The sequence below is a fragment of the Puma concolor genome, chromosome C1 (genome assembly GCF_028749965.1).
Source record: "Puma concolor isolate L17-30 chromosome C1, mPumCon1.1.hap2, whole genome shotgun sequence".
NCBI lineage: Eukaryota > Metazoa > Chordata > Mammalia > Carnivora > Felidae > Puma > Puma concolor.
In genome coordinates, this window is record NC_141674.1 from 143,327,914 (window position 1) to 143,342,129 (window position 14,216).

General features: G+C 39.2%; 1 protein-coding gene across 7 annotated transcripts in view; it reads right to left on the reverse strand.

Annotated features, from left to right (window-relative positions):
- The window catches only part of CACNB4 (calcium voltage-gated channel auxiliary subunit beta 4), a 264,301-nt gene that overhangs the window by 25,990 nt on the left and 224,095 nt on the right, over positions 1-14,216 (reverse strand). For all 7 annotated transcript variants that reach the window (XM_086718593.1, XM_025912523.2, XM_086718594.1 and 4 more), the window contains one exon: positions 5,197-5,306. In XM_086718593.1, the coding sequence (XP_086574719.1) occupies positions 5,197-5,306 (110 nt within the window). The remainder of the gene's footprint in view (positions 1-5,196; positions 5,307-14,216) is intronic.

A 14,216-nucleotide genomic window follows, 5' to 3' on the forward strand; every position in this document is an offset into this window, starting at 1 on the left:
ACCTATTCAATTGGCTGTAACAGCCAAGTGACTGAAATCTCTGTGTGAATCTGGTCGAATAAAAAAATCTAGTTATTTGTCTGAAGTACTCTAGCTATTTTTAAAGCAAAGCAGATTACCTATAAAAACATAATACGTCTTTCTAAAACATAAAAAACTTTTTCACATATGTTTTATAAATCATCTGACTTACTGGGTCATGTCTAAAGTCTGAATTAGACTACTTAATTTTCAGAGAGATGATCTTATTTTGCTTTTTACTTACTTTTATTTTTGGCCTATTTATTACAGGCATGACCCAGCAATGTTGTAATCTCATTTAAATTACACAGAGCAAACAAGTTACCTAATTTAAATAACTTCAAAGATGGCCTAAGTAAGAGGTGATGTTGCTCTAAAAATAACTCTAGAAGAGTTTCTACCACAATGTTGTGATTTGTTTTGCTTATCCAGTATACATTCAAGTTCACGTCACCCACCACAAGCCAAAACCTTCCATAACCAAACATACGGACAAGGTGTGTGGGATCATGGATGTTCAAGACTATCATGTAACTCTAATTTGGGGGGCTTTGCATAATAGCATAAAATTCTGACTTCCCACCAAATCACTGATGTTTAATGCATGATTTGTATTAGAAATATGAATTTAGAGAGTCAACATAGCAATCATTGTTCATATCATCCAATTCCAATGGTCTGAAAGATGTCATGTTACTTTGGACTGTGACTGGCTCTCAAGGTATTTATGTAAAGAATCTGGGGCGCCTGGGTGGCGCAGTCGGTTAAGCGTCCGACTTCAGCCAGGTCACGATCTTGCGGTCCGTGAGTTCGAGCCCCGCGTCAGGCTCTGGGCTGATGGCTCAGAGCCTGGAGCCTGTTTCCGATTCTGTGTCTCCCTCTCTCTCTGCCCCTCCCCCGTTCATGCTCTGTCTCTCTCTGTCCCAAAAATAAATAAACGTTGAAAAAAAAAATTAAAAAAAAAAAAAAAGAATCTGGACAATTAGGCTTATTTGCAAAATTCTTCTGAAGTCACCTAGTACATTTGTCAATAATAAATAACATACCCATTCCTTTTTTCTCACATGTCAAAAACACTTTTTTAAAAAAAGAGATCTTTCTTATGAGAGAAGTTCAGAAAATAAATTTTATTTTTATTGTAGTATATTTCAGCCTCAGGCTGTTGGGGTGTGTTCTCCATTTGTTGTTGTCATTAAATTGACACTGGTTTAAGGTAACTCCTGGCCAGGACTGTTGTAGAACAAGTCTGCATTGCTTTAAGTTTCAAATCTGAATACAACATTTTGTCAAGTAGCAAAATGGCAGTGAGGCAAACTGGACTGCTCTGGTATAAAGAACCCTTGAGACACACTGTGTAAATAACTCAGAAATGCCTGGGCCTTATTTACTCTACACCAGCAATGAGATAAGTGTGGTTTTTGACCTGTGAGGAGGGCAAGCACATCCACAGCTTAGGCAACACAAAACTCTTAGGCAATGGCATTCCAGCACAAGTGGAGAGGTGCTCAGGCAAGCAAGCCAGGAGGCTGCAGACGGCCACACTATATACTAGAGTGGGTCCCTATGTGGATAATAGGTATATAGAATTCAATACCTAAACTGTCTGAGAAAGAGAATGGCATATGTATCTACATAGCTCATTTTCTTAAAAACTTGGAGCAAGCCCAGCAATCCTGACTTTCCATGCTGATTCTCAGAAGGTTCCACAGGAAGTTTCACCATGATCTTACTACAGACAAATGGGGCTCTGAGAAATTTGGACTATGATGCTGGAGGGACCTCAATGAACACTTCTATAACTTGACCACGACTGATCTAGATCCACTTCTCTCTAGCATCTCTGACACCTGTGATCTTTCTTATATCCAAATGCTTAAACTACTTCAATGGCTCCTTTGGGTTCAAAACAACATTGCCCAAAGTGAATACCCTGGAACACTAATCCCGTAAGATATCCTGAGGGAAAAAAGAGATTTTTTTTTTTTTTTTTTTGCAGGCTATAATAATTTCTTTTGGAATTTCAAACATGCATTACCCTTTGTATCTTAATGGCTCTTCGAAGTCTTGCAGTAAAGAAACCTGCCAATTGTTTAATCCAAATATCCAAATTTATCTGACTGAGGAAAATGTTTGGATGTAACAACTATTAGTATCTTTTAGAACCCACATTTCATAGAATCTACCTTGGAGGAGGTTTCTTTAGCAAGGCATACTAGAGCCCTAACATACTAGCCTCAACATACTTTTTCAGTCTCTTTCCCTGTTGCTCTCAAACCATGCCACCCACTCTCTTTTTTTAAGTATGCTGTGCACAAACTATTTGTTTATCACCTACACAGTGTTTTCTACATGTTGATGCCTTTGGACATTCTTGTCTTCCATGAAGAACCAGCTCAAATATAACTTCTTCGAACTCTTCTCTTTCACCTCTTACTCCCTACGCTTCTTTCTTTATACCCCTAGCTTTTTGTTCATAAATCTATTATCAGACAGTATTTTAACCACCTGTCCCTTCTTTCTGTTGGCTTATAGGTAAGACACTTTGTCTTTAGTTATGTTTGTACTTACTAAGTCTGGCGTAATTTGTGGCATATAACAATAACCATGTGATGAGGAAATCTACAAATGTGCATGAACAAGCAGGCAAATGGACATAAGTGGCTCACATAGGGATTATTATAATAGATTTCCATTAAATTAATTCCAACGGCTATAGGTGTATGAATTTACAAAGCAAAGGAAAAAACCAGTGAACTGACACTGCCTTGTTTCTTCATCAATATTTACACTAGCTCCACTCCACTGACTGAAACAGGTGACTAGATTACACAGAATGACTTCAAAGAATGTCCATGAAACCCTTGGCTGGTATAGATGGTTAGAGTCAGGCAACCTCACTTATGCACCTAAGTGTTTTTTAGCCTCTCATTATTTATCAGAAGAAGAAGTAATTAAAAGTCAAAGGCACTTTGTGGAGTGAGGAGAGTGGAAGAGGGAAGAACAGAGAACAGATGCTTGTTCAAGAAATCTTCAGTCTAACTTTTCCAAAGAAGACATCCAGATGGCCAACAGACACACGAAAAGATGCTCAACATCACTCATCATCAGGGAAACACAAATCAAAGCCACACTGAGATATCACTTCACACCGGTCAGAGTAGCTGAAATGAGCAAATCAGAAAACAACAGATGCTGGTGAGGATGTGGAGAAAAGGGAACCTTCTTGCACTGCTGGTGGGAATGCAAACTGGTGCAGCTACTCTGGAAAACAGTGTGGAGGTTCCTCAAAAAATTAAAAATAGAACTACCCTATGACCCAGTGATAGCACTACTAGGAATTTACCCAAAGGATATATATATATAGGAGTGCTGATACATAGGGGCACTTGTACCCCAATGTTTATAGCAGTACTTTCAACAATAGCCAAATTATGGAAAGAGCCTAAATGTCCATCAACTGATGAATGCATAAAGAAGATGTGGTTTATATATACAATGGAATACTACTTGGCAATGGGAAGGAATGAAATCATGCCATTTGCAGCAATGTGGATGGAACTGGAAGGTATTATGCTGAGTGAAATAAGTCAGTCAGAAAAGGACAGATATCATATGTTTTCACTCATATGTGGATCTTGAGAAACTTAACAGAAGACTACATGGGAAGGGAAGGGGGAAAAATAGTTACAAACAGAGAGGGAGGGAGGCAAACCACAAGAGACTCTTAAATACAGAGAACAAACTGGGGGTGGATGGGGGAGGGTGGCGGCGAGGGGAAAATGGGTGATGGGCATAGAGAAGGGCACTTGTTGGGATGAGCACTGGGTGTTGTATGTAAGCCAATGTGACAATAAATTATATTCATAAAAAAAAAGAAATCTTCAGTCTAATTTGGCATCCTTGTCTCTCACAGTATTTAACTTTAGTCACCTAATCTGATTCATCATCATCAACTCTTCCATTGTTACCACCTCAAGGTCAAAATTACTGTCTCTTTAAGAGTGTTTCACTCAGCATGTGAGGGATCTAAATACAAAACTAAGGAAAGAACCACTGATGTCCAAGCTCCTGCCTTCACAAGAACAAACAACTATTCATTTGGTACGTTTAACATTCTTTTTATAAAGCAACCATGCAGCAGACATTTATTGAACAATTACCATGTGCCAATCCCATGCTAGGAATATACAGATGATACTTTGTAGCCTGTTTGCAATCTGTACAATTCTTAGTGCAGGGCCAAGGTATAGCCTTCAATGAATTCTCGATGGGATGTTTAGGCATGCAAGTGATCTTGGAATTTTTTTGTTTTCTATCATCATCTCAGTAGTTTAAGAAAATATAGTGACAGAGAAGACCCTTATCTTTCCCACTCTGCCCATAAGGGAGGAGGTAGCAAAACAAACTGCCCTCAGAATGTGAATGCAAAGCAGACTCCTAGAAAGTTATAAGTGGACTGCACCACTCTTGGCAATCATAGAAACCACAAACAGGCTTTTGAGATGAAAGTCATGATTGCCCAGCAGTGTGGACTTGTTTGTGTGGATGGTAATTCCATCTTCCACAGCCCTGCTCATAACATGGTGTTATGTAGCTAACAATATAAGGTGTTCTTCCATTTTCCATCATGGTGAATTTCATAATTCTTTCTAACTAGTGCTCCAGGAAAGACACATTTAAACTCCCTACATGTTATTAATGCTCATTGCTATTTCCACTTAAAGATGTGACTGTTCTGGATACTACCAGCTAGCAGCAGAAGCTATACTAAGACACCGTTATCTAGCTTTCTTCTAAAGATCTGAGAAAGTTGAACATCTCATTTCTTTTCATGTCAGCTGCAACTCAGGTATGGCATATCATTAGCATCACTGAGAAACTTGGGCAGAGTAGAGATGAGTGCTTTCACGTGGTTAGGCAGTAGCGGACCAGGGGAGCCCAAAGGGTTCTTCCCACCAGACTACTGATTAACTAATTGACTAGAGCTGAGACAGAGGAGGCTCTGGCTGTTGAAGGAGTCTGCTCCCTTCTTTTCCATGATAGCATTCTCTTCAGTTAATCAGCACTTCCCCATTCAGAATGGGGAGAAGACTGGAAAAGACATTCACAAGTGAACCATGTGTCATCCCACTCCGAAAACACAGCTTGGAGAAGTACCATATTTGAACATCTTACCTAAGCTGGACCGAGTGTTCGAACGTTCAATTATTGCTCGCTTGCTGGGATTATTTAGGACAGACCTCTTAGCAAGAGAAATGTCAGCTGTCACTCTTGTTATTGATATCCTATGAATAGGAACACAGAACAGAACAAGCCAGTAGAAATGTTATGGGGCTCTCAAGTGATTTATAACCACAGTATTTAGTAACCACTTTACATACTGCATTGCAACCACAGTATAATAAACATCGCCACAAGTATTTTAAATAGGCTTTGGCTAGTATTAAAAATATAAGTCAGGTATAATGGGGGAAGGTTCTGGCTATTTAACCAAAACAAAAAGCAAACCTGTGGTTAAAAACAAAGCTCTTCCTCCACTACTGTCTAGCTTGTCAAATTCTCTTTATAACGCACACCACACCAGGAGGGAATCAAAATATGTGAATAAACATGCTCTTTCTAGGAAGCATCAATACAATTTCCCTACACTTCACAGTTGATTTGCTCTTGAATAAGACCTTCAGGAACTGCAAATGTTCTGCCCAGGCATATCAACCAGAGGGGAAAACCCTGTTCATTTTCATCAACACTCAACCAGTTGGTAGTGATGTTGTATTCCTGATGCCTAACAGTTAATTCATGATACAAGAAGCATCTCTCCACGAGCCCAAAGGAATGTTTCATTTCGAAGAATATGGAAAATATGACTTCTATTCTGCCTGCACAAGATCCGTCAGCATATTTGCTTAGGACTTTGAATGCATAAAGTGGAAAGACATAAGACACTATAGTTGAGGGCAATGTGAGGATTGCGCCAGGATTTTGGCAAGTCAGAAAGTTTCCTGCAGTTACACAAGAGAAGAATAAAGCAGAGAAGTTGCAGATGAACAAAGAGAGGAGTCCATATGCATATGATTTATCAAATGAGAATCTCTGGAATTTACAGCCTTAAAAATCTTTATTTTAAACCGTGACTGATGAATTTCAGGTTATTATCTACCTGTAGAATGCAAAGCATGCCTCTCTAAGCCAGTTACTGCCACCATGGACCTTTCCCCATTCTCATTTTCAGAGCTTTGGCAGAGTTCTAGAATGGAGAGAAGAGAGTAGTGCCCCTTCCTTTTTTGCTCAGTGCACCCATTTGCCTTCATTTTTATATTCCTTTGGCGACTGGTGCAGGGAAGAGGTAGAGTTGATGTCAATTACTGAGTCATAGTTTTGGTATACTATCAGCACTCTCAGGAGACTCTTCACCTGACTTCAGTGACCCAAAGCCTTAAGGAAAATTTAAAGTATTCCTTGTCACAAATGGTTCTTTAAAGCTATACAGGCTATCTAAAAGTTCTGATACCATTTTAACGCAAAGCACCTTCTTGTGTCATTGTATTTATATGCTGTAGATGGTCAGTGAGTTTTAAACTCTTAATGTTTTTAGAATTTTTAGTCACTAATAAATCATTGGAGTCATCTTCATATTATCTTCTACAGAAACCAAGAGTTTTGTGAAATACCTCTGGGCCACTGAGAACACCAAGGGGAGGCTGAGTTGGCAGACCTCCAACTTTCCTACCTTCCATGTCAGGCAAACGCCTCTGCATTTCTGTTTTCTACATTGGGGCTTTATATATGATTTCCTTGTAAAAAGCTGCCCAACTGCTAAAAGACATTGGAAAACACTGGTCAAGTACAACTGCTTCATTTTACCAAGAAAACTGAGACACAGAGAGGAAGTTCCACATGATTAGTTAGAGACTAAGAAGACCTGAAACACAGGACCCCAAGCACCAGGCCAATCCTTAGTCACCTGAGTGATGATAAGTCTCACAGAGCTTCAGTTTTCTTCTCCAGCAACCCCAAATCCCCAGATGTAAGCCAAATCATCAAGTGCAGATGCAATCGATCTTGGCCATGTGCAGAGAAGTGGTCAGGACTTTAGTCAGCTTAAAGTCAAGGGAATCCCATGTCTGAGTCTGCATTACTCAGTTGGCTTTTGCAACTTGAAGTATGAAATCTCATAGGCATCCTGTGTTCACAGCTTCTTTAATTTACAGAATAGAGATTGCTCATTTATTTTTGTGTGTTTGTTTATTTGTTGTTTTAAGGACAGAGTTGTTTGTTAGAAACATACAGTCAAGTTCCAGAGCAATTCAAATACATGACTGGAGGTGAATGGGTTAAATTAGGAACAGAATTCAACTTTCTAAAATAAAGACTTTTGAAGGGCCCAAAAAGTCTATTCTGCTTATGGGAGATCAAAATTTGTAGTTCTATACAAGCCAAATAGTGAGTCTTGGTTCTTAAAATTTGAAAGGATTACCACCATACCATCACATATAGAGTTTTATAAGTTTTTACAAGTTTTACAAAAAACCAAGCAAACAAACAAAATAATAAGACACACACACACCTGCTTCATATATTCTCCAAACAGAAAAAGGTATGGACAATACAGGGTTCTTTTTCTTGTTTTATTTGTCACCAAAATACCAGCGAACTTGTTAATACAAGTTATTTCTTTTAAATTTTTTTTAATGTTTATTTTATTTTATTTTATATTTTTTGAGATAGAGACAGAGCATGAGGATGGGAGGGGCAGACGGAGGCGGAGACACAGAATCTGAAGCAGGCGCCAGGCTCTGAGCTGTCAGCACAGAGCCTGATGTGGGGTTTGATCCCACAAACCATGAGATCATGACCTGAGCCGAAATGGAAAGCTTAACTGACTGAGCCACCCAGGCACCCCAATACAAGTTATTTCTTAATAAAAGTACACATGCATGCATGAAGGAGCTCAGGACAAGATAGACACAGCCCCAGAAACCCTTCAGTAAGACAAAGCAGAGTTTTCTGTTTTCTACTGCAAAGATGCTTACTATTATCAAAATAAAAAACCAAACCCACACTTTTTTTTTTGGTAAAAGACTCTCCAGAAATAGAATTGAATACTTCTAGTTTATATACTTTTTTTAGTTTTATATACTTAAAAAATATTTTATATACTATATATTTTTATATACTAGTTATATATTTCTATTACTTTTTTTAACTTAAAAAAATGCCCTTTCCACTTCTTTTCTTGCTGTACTCATTCCCTCCAGTACTTCCACGCATCTTGTTTGATGTATGTTTTTACGAAGTTTCCTAGGAAACTTTTCTGTGACATAGTGTTAGTAGTTACTGGCTGGTCGATTAATGCTAACAGAAGTTCAGCTCCTCAGCAAACTGGGTTTAGTAGCAAATGTCACTGAAAACTAGCAAAAATTGTTCTCTAACTCTAGCAAATCTGAACCCCACCTGTTCTTTATTTCTGTTTTCGAATTCATCATAATTGCCCCAATCTATCATGACCTATGAGTATTAGTTTTTTTGAGAAAAGATATTACTTTCAGTTATAACATATCCATTCAAAAATAATTGTTATTTCCATATTGGTTCAGAATGGCTATAAGGTCCTTCTATGCTCTATCCTTGCTACATCTAATATGCAACACTGTTAGTACATTAATTAAAAAAAGATAACTCCTAGTATTCCTAGAGAAGAGTATTCCAAAGAGCAGAACAGTGCACTGTCAAGAGAATTGGGATGGAGGGCCTACATAGACCTGAGTATTCTTCCTGGATATTGCTCTTGCTGGTTGTGTGAGCATGGACAAGTCAGATTAGCATCAGAATCCTAATCAACAAAATGGTGATACTGGTCAAAATAGCTAAAATTAACAACTCAGGAAACAACGGATATTGGTGAGGATGTGGAGAAAGAGGATCTCTTTTGCACTGCTGGTGGGAATGCAAACTGGTGCAGACACTCTGGAAACTGTGTGGAGATTCCTCAAAAAATTAAAAATAGAACTACCCTACGACTCAGCAATAGTACTACTAGGCATTTATTCAAAGGATACAGGAGTGCTGATTCATAGGACACATGTACCCCAATGATTATAGCAGCTCTATCAACAACAGCCAAATTATGGAAAGAGCCCCAATGTCCATCAACTGATAAATGGATAAAGAAGCTGTGATTTACATGTACAATGGAATACTACTTGGCAATGAGAAAGAATGAAATCCTGCCATTTGCAATAATGTGGATGGAACTGCAGGGTATTATGCTAAGTGAAATAAGTCAGAGAAAGACAGATATCATATGTTTTCACTCATATGTGGAATCTGAGAAACTTGACAGAAAACCATGGGAGAAGGGAAGGGAAAAAATAGTTTTAAACAGAGAGGGAGGCAAACTGAAGGTTTAAGGGGGGCAACAGGGGGAGGGGAAAATGGGTGATGGGCATTGAGGAGGGCACTTGTTGTGATGAGCATTGGGTGTTGTATACAAGTGATGAATCATGGGAATCTACTTCTGAAGCCAAGAGCACACTGTATACACTGTATGTTAGCTAACTTGACAATAAATTATACTTAGAAAAAAATAATAAAATAAAATAAAATAAAATAGTGATAGCAGCTTTGCCAAACCATCTTCTGGGACTGCCAGTAGGGGCAAACGAGGTAATATACAAAAGTGCTTTGTTAACCTAATATATAGAAGACAATTACTGCAGATTTGAAGACTTGAAGGGGACAGTTTCTTTATATTCTGTCCTCAAAAAAAAGCAGTCTACCATGAACTCTCCTACCACCAGAGTCCATGGAATTTATATAGACTTTAAGGGGAGGAGAATCAGGTCAGACGTGTTGTAATCAAAACCTGCTAATTTAAGTATTCATGTTTGGCATTAAAGTGTTCAATTACTTATCTCTAGTGTTTGACCACTGATGAGTCTCCACCTGAAGAGAGAGAATGGTAGAAGGAGACAATAAGAGGGTGATATTGACTTTGAAACAGAAGGTGCTGTGTTGTTCTTTTCCATTTGTTGACGGCAGTTACAAGGTGTTTTGATTCTGCCATGACTTGGCTGCTCTGTTGATAGCATCAAGGGTTCCCATTGCTGTTTATGAACAAACATTATCTCTCTGAGTCTCCTAAGTTGTAATCTCAGCTTCTTTTCTTCAAATTCTTCCTCAAACCCTTTTAAAAAAGTATTCCCCCTCCCTTTATTTTTATTTTGGAAAGAGAGAGAGAGCGAGGGAGTGTGAGAGGCAGAAGGGCAGAGGGAGAGGGAGAGAGAGAATCTCAAGCAGGCTCTACCCCAGTGCAGAGTCCTGACACAGAGCTCGAACTCAGGAACCATGAGTTCATGACCAGAGCCAAAATCAAGAGTCAGACGCTTAACTCACTGAGCCACCTAAGTGTCCCTCAAACCCTTTTTTCCTTCGAGTGGCCTTTGGCTAATAACTTCCTTTAACTTCAGATTTTATCTATATAGATTACAGGATGTTCATTTAGGATTTTTGGCCACGATCATGTCAATTACAAAGTGTTCAGTAATTGCCATAGAGCTGATCTGATCTAGTCATCAAAATGCCTAAAGCCAGCAATTTTATTGGAATTTGAAACGATTAGCATAGTTCAACAAATGGCAGTTGGTTGGACTGCCTGCTGTTCTATGAATGGTATATTCAACCAGCTGAACAAACCTCATCCCAAAGGATGATCCCCAATGAATGTTTGTGGTAGAAAATGAAGAGAGAGGGGCGCCTGGGTGGCGCAGTCGGTTAAGCGTCCGACTTCAGCCAGGTCACGATCTCGCGGTCCGTGAGTTCGAGCCCCACGTCAGGCTCTGGGCTGATGGCTCAGAGCCTGGAGCCTGCTTCTGATTCTGTGTGTCTCCCTCTCTCTCTGCCCCTCCCCGGTTCATGCTCTGTCTCTCTCTGTCCCAAAAATAAATAAACGTTGAAAAAAAAATTTTTAAAAAAAAAAGAAAAAAGAAAATGAAGAGAGAAAAGTTCCACATCGTTGTGAACCCTGTGTGTTCACCAGGCTGATGCCATCGTACCAGCTGGTTAGGCTCATCTAATTTACGATCTGTGCACAGGCACTGTCACCACGTGTGGATATGCACATGGACGAGGGTTCCTCAGGAACTATTTGGTACTATGCTTTTCATATTTCTTCCGCATATTACAGTTAGGCCCTACAGTAGCAATCATGGCGATAAAACTGTCTAATAAGCAGCTCTCAACGGACCCAAATAATTTCTAAGGTATCAAAAAAGGGCAAGTATGTGATTTTGTAACAATCAAGCTACTGGACTTTAATCCAATTTGTTGAATTACTGTCTAACCAGGATCTGGAAAACAGTACTGAAGAAAGCCTCTTAGCCAATGGATCCATTTTTTTGCTCTTTCTGGAAAATAATAAGACTTTCTCTTGACTATTTTGTCTAACCTACTACATTCATAGCCAGTGAAACACTGAGTGGGTTTTCATTAGAACATACTGTTTATGCTGTATCACTGTGCTATAGCCTTCTGTGTAATTGTTCTCTTGGCTGGTTTCAGTTAAAGACTATTTGTTGTTTTCACTCTCTTTATTAATTGGTAAAACATAATACAGCAGATTGTCATAGCTCAAAATGTAAGGCTATTTCCCACACAGCAGATGTGTCAGAGTCGGCGTGAAGCTACAAGCGCATGGCTTCTTCCTTATCAAAGTCTCTACATACCCTCAACTAATAAATTCATTACTGGTTTTTCTGCAGCACTGTCCTCTTATTATCTGAAAGCAAGTCCACTCTGCTACTCCCACCTTTACTGTCTATCTTCTATCAACTCTGCCATAAATCAGAGCTCTCCAGCACCGAGTCTCTTTCTCTGGCTATTACTTTGGCTGCTGCTGAAATCTTCCTTTTATCTCTAGATCCTCTGTTGTGCCATCAGACCATATGGAACACTTGGCGTTGACATTTCAATCCTATTTCTACTAAAACCATCTTCAACAATGTGTATAAATGCTTGATGCAGCAACTTTACCTGACTCAAAACAAATCTCTGCTGTTACAATCAGATGCACTTCCTCTTTCTGGGCCTGAAAATTGAGGAAGAACCTCAGATGCTTCATTCTTGAAAGTAGTAATTAAGCCATTCACTTTCTCTTTGTGAAATTTTAAAAAATCCCCTTCTTCTTTTCCTTTCCGTCCTACCTTTCAGACAGTTAAAAATACTGTTATTTGTAAGGATGTTACATGGTGATGGAAAGAATCTAACACAAACAGGCTGTGTTATGGGACACGATTGTTCAGCTTGAGGACTGTTACCGGGTCTCATGATGAGGTACAGCTCAGAACTTCCTTAGGTAAAGACAACAGAGGTTAAAACCATGTGACTTCAAGCATAGTTCAAGGAAGTGTGTGTGTGTATGTGTGTGTGTGTGTGTGACCAAGAACACAGAAGACTGAGGGGCGCCTGGGTGGCTCAGTTGGTTAAGCATCCAATTTTGGCTCAGGTCATGATCTCGTAGTTCATGGGTTCAAGCCCCACATTGGGCTCTGTGCTGACAGCTCAGAGCCTGGAGCCTGCTTTGGATTCTGTCTCTCTCTCTCTCTCTCTCTCTCTCTCTCTCTCTCTCCTCCTCCCCCACTCATGCTCTCTCTCTGTCTCTCAAAAATAAATAAACATTAAAAAAAGAAAAAGAACACAGAAGACTGAGCCATGAATGTTAGCTGTCAACAATCCACAGACTGCTGCATGAAGGTAAGGATTAAGGCCCAATCATCAGAAGGCAAGACCAAGACCAATGCTATTAAATTACAGAGTCGGAGTTCAGCTGTTCTTTGCAATGCTTTTTCAAGAAGTGAATTCTCAATAACCAAACATTCTCAAACAGAAGCAGTTTATCCATCTGTTTGTGGTTGCTGAAGCAAAGAGATTAGAATAAAAGAACTTTTACATTTCCTTCCAACCCCAATATTCTAGTATTCAGTGCTTCATTTGTTTTCTTTGAAACCACCTCATTCTCTGTGTATCTTCTGTTTAAAAACAAGGGGGGTGGGGAGAGGAGCAGGATAAATCCAAGGCTTTCTTAGTAAGCCTTTTGGGTGCACTAGATGAATGTGGCAGAGACGGTTATTTGTTCAGCAAAATCTATTTCCTCTTCCTCCTGAGCCATGGCTAGACTATATTTCCCAGCCTGTTTTGTAATTCAGTGTGGACACACAACCAAGTTTTAACCAATGAAAAGTGAGGATCCATGTGCGTCATGTCCAGGCTGGCATGTGCCTCTCCCCACCAGCTGACCGGAGAGCCCCCCTCAGGCCGAGGGCTCCAAATGATGGATGGAAGAAGCTTTCCGCCCAATCCTCCCCTACGCCACTCTATAACTTCCTCCTCGCTGAGGGACACCTGCTTCAGACTGTTAAATGAGCAACAGTAAGCTCCCACTTGTGTTTAAATCATTATATATTTTGGGGTCTATTCATTAAGGCAGCCTGGCACTGTATTAATGTACTCAGCTATTCACATAATGGCTCTGAAGCATTCTGATTTCTTGAACTAAAATCTCAATTATTGGAACTAAAATCTCAGTTTCTTTGTATATAGTCCCAGAAGCTAATGAATATTTTAAGTACGATTACCCAGAAGGCTTTTCTTTTGACAAATGTATACAGTTTGTACTCAAAGCATGGTTTGCTTTTTTCCCTTAAAATAGCATATTTTTCAAAATGTATTTGATGCTATTTAAAAAATATATTTGGTAAGCTGGATGCATGTACCATACTTCTCAGTATACACTGTGTACATTTTCTTCATTTCTATGTCTTCGATATTTGCATGTTATTTTTACAAGGAGTGTGTTCTGCATTGTAAAGGAGCTTAGTACATCGTATCAAGTCAACATGGACTTTTTTCCATTTCTCTGTGAAACACAGGAACTCTTTCTAGACGTTTTTCACAAAACCTAACTGATAAAATTATTTGATGGCTAAAGACTGAGACGTATGAATAAGAGGATACATACAAAATACACTAACAAACTACAAGGTGATTTCTGATGAAATGAACCCAGAACTAAGCATCCAAACAAGTACTATTCTCTACAAAGTAGTCACTTAGGGAGGTTTATGATGAAAACATTTCTTGCACTCTTCTTCTGAGAAAACGCTGCACTTTACACCTTCATATGATACACACATACATGC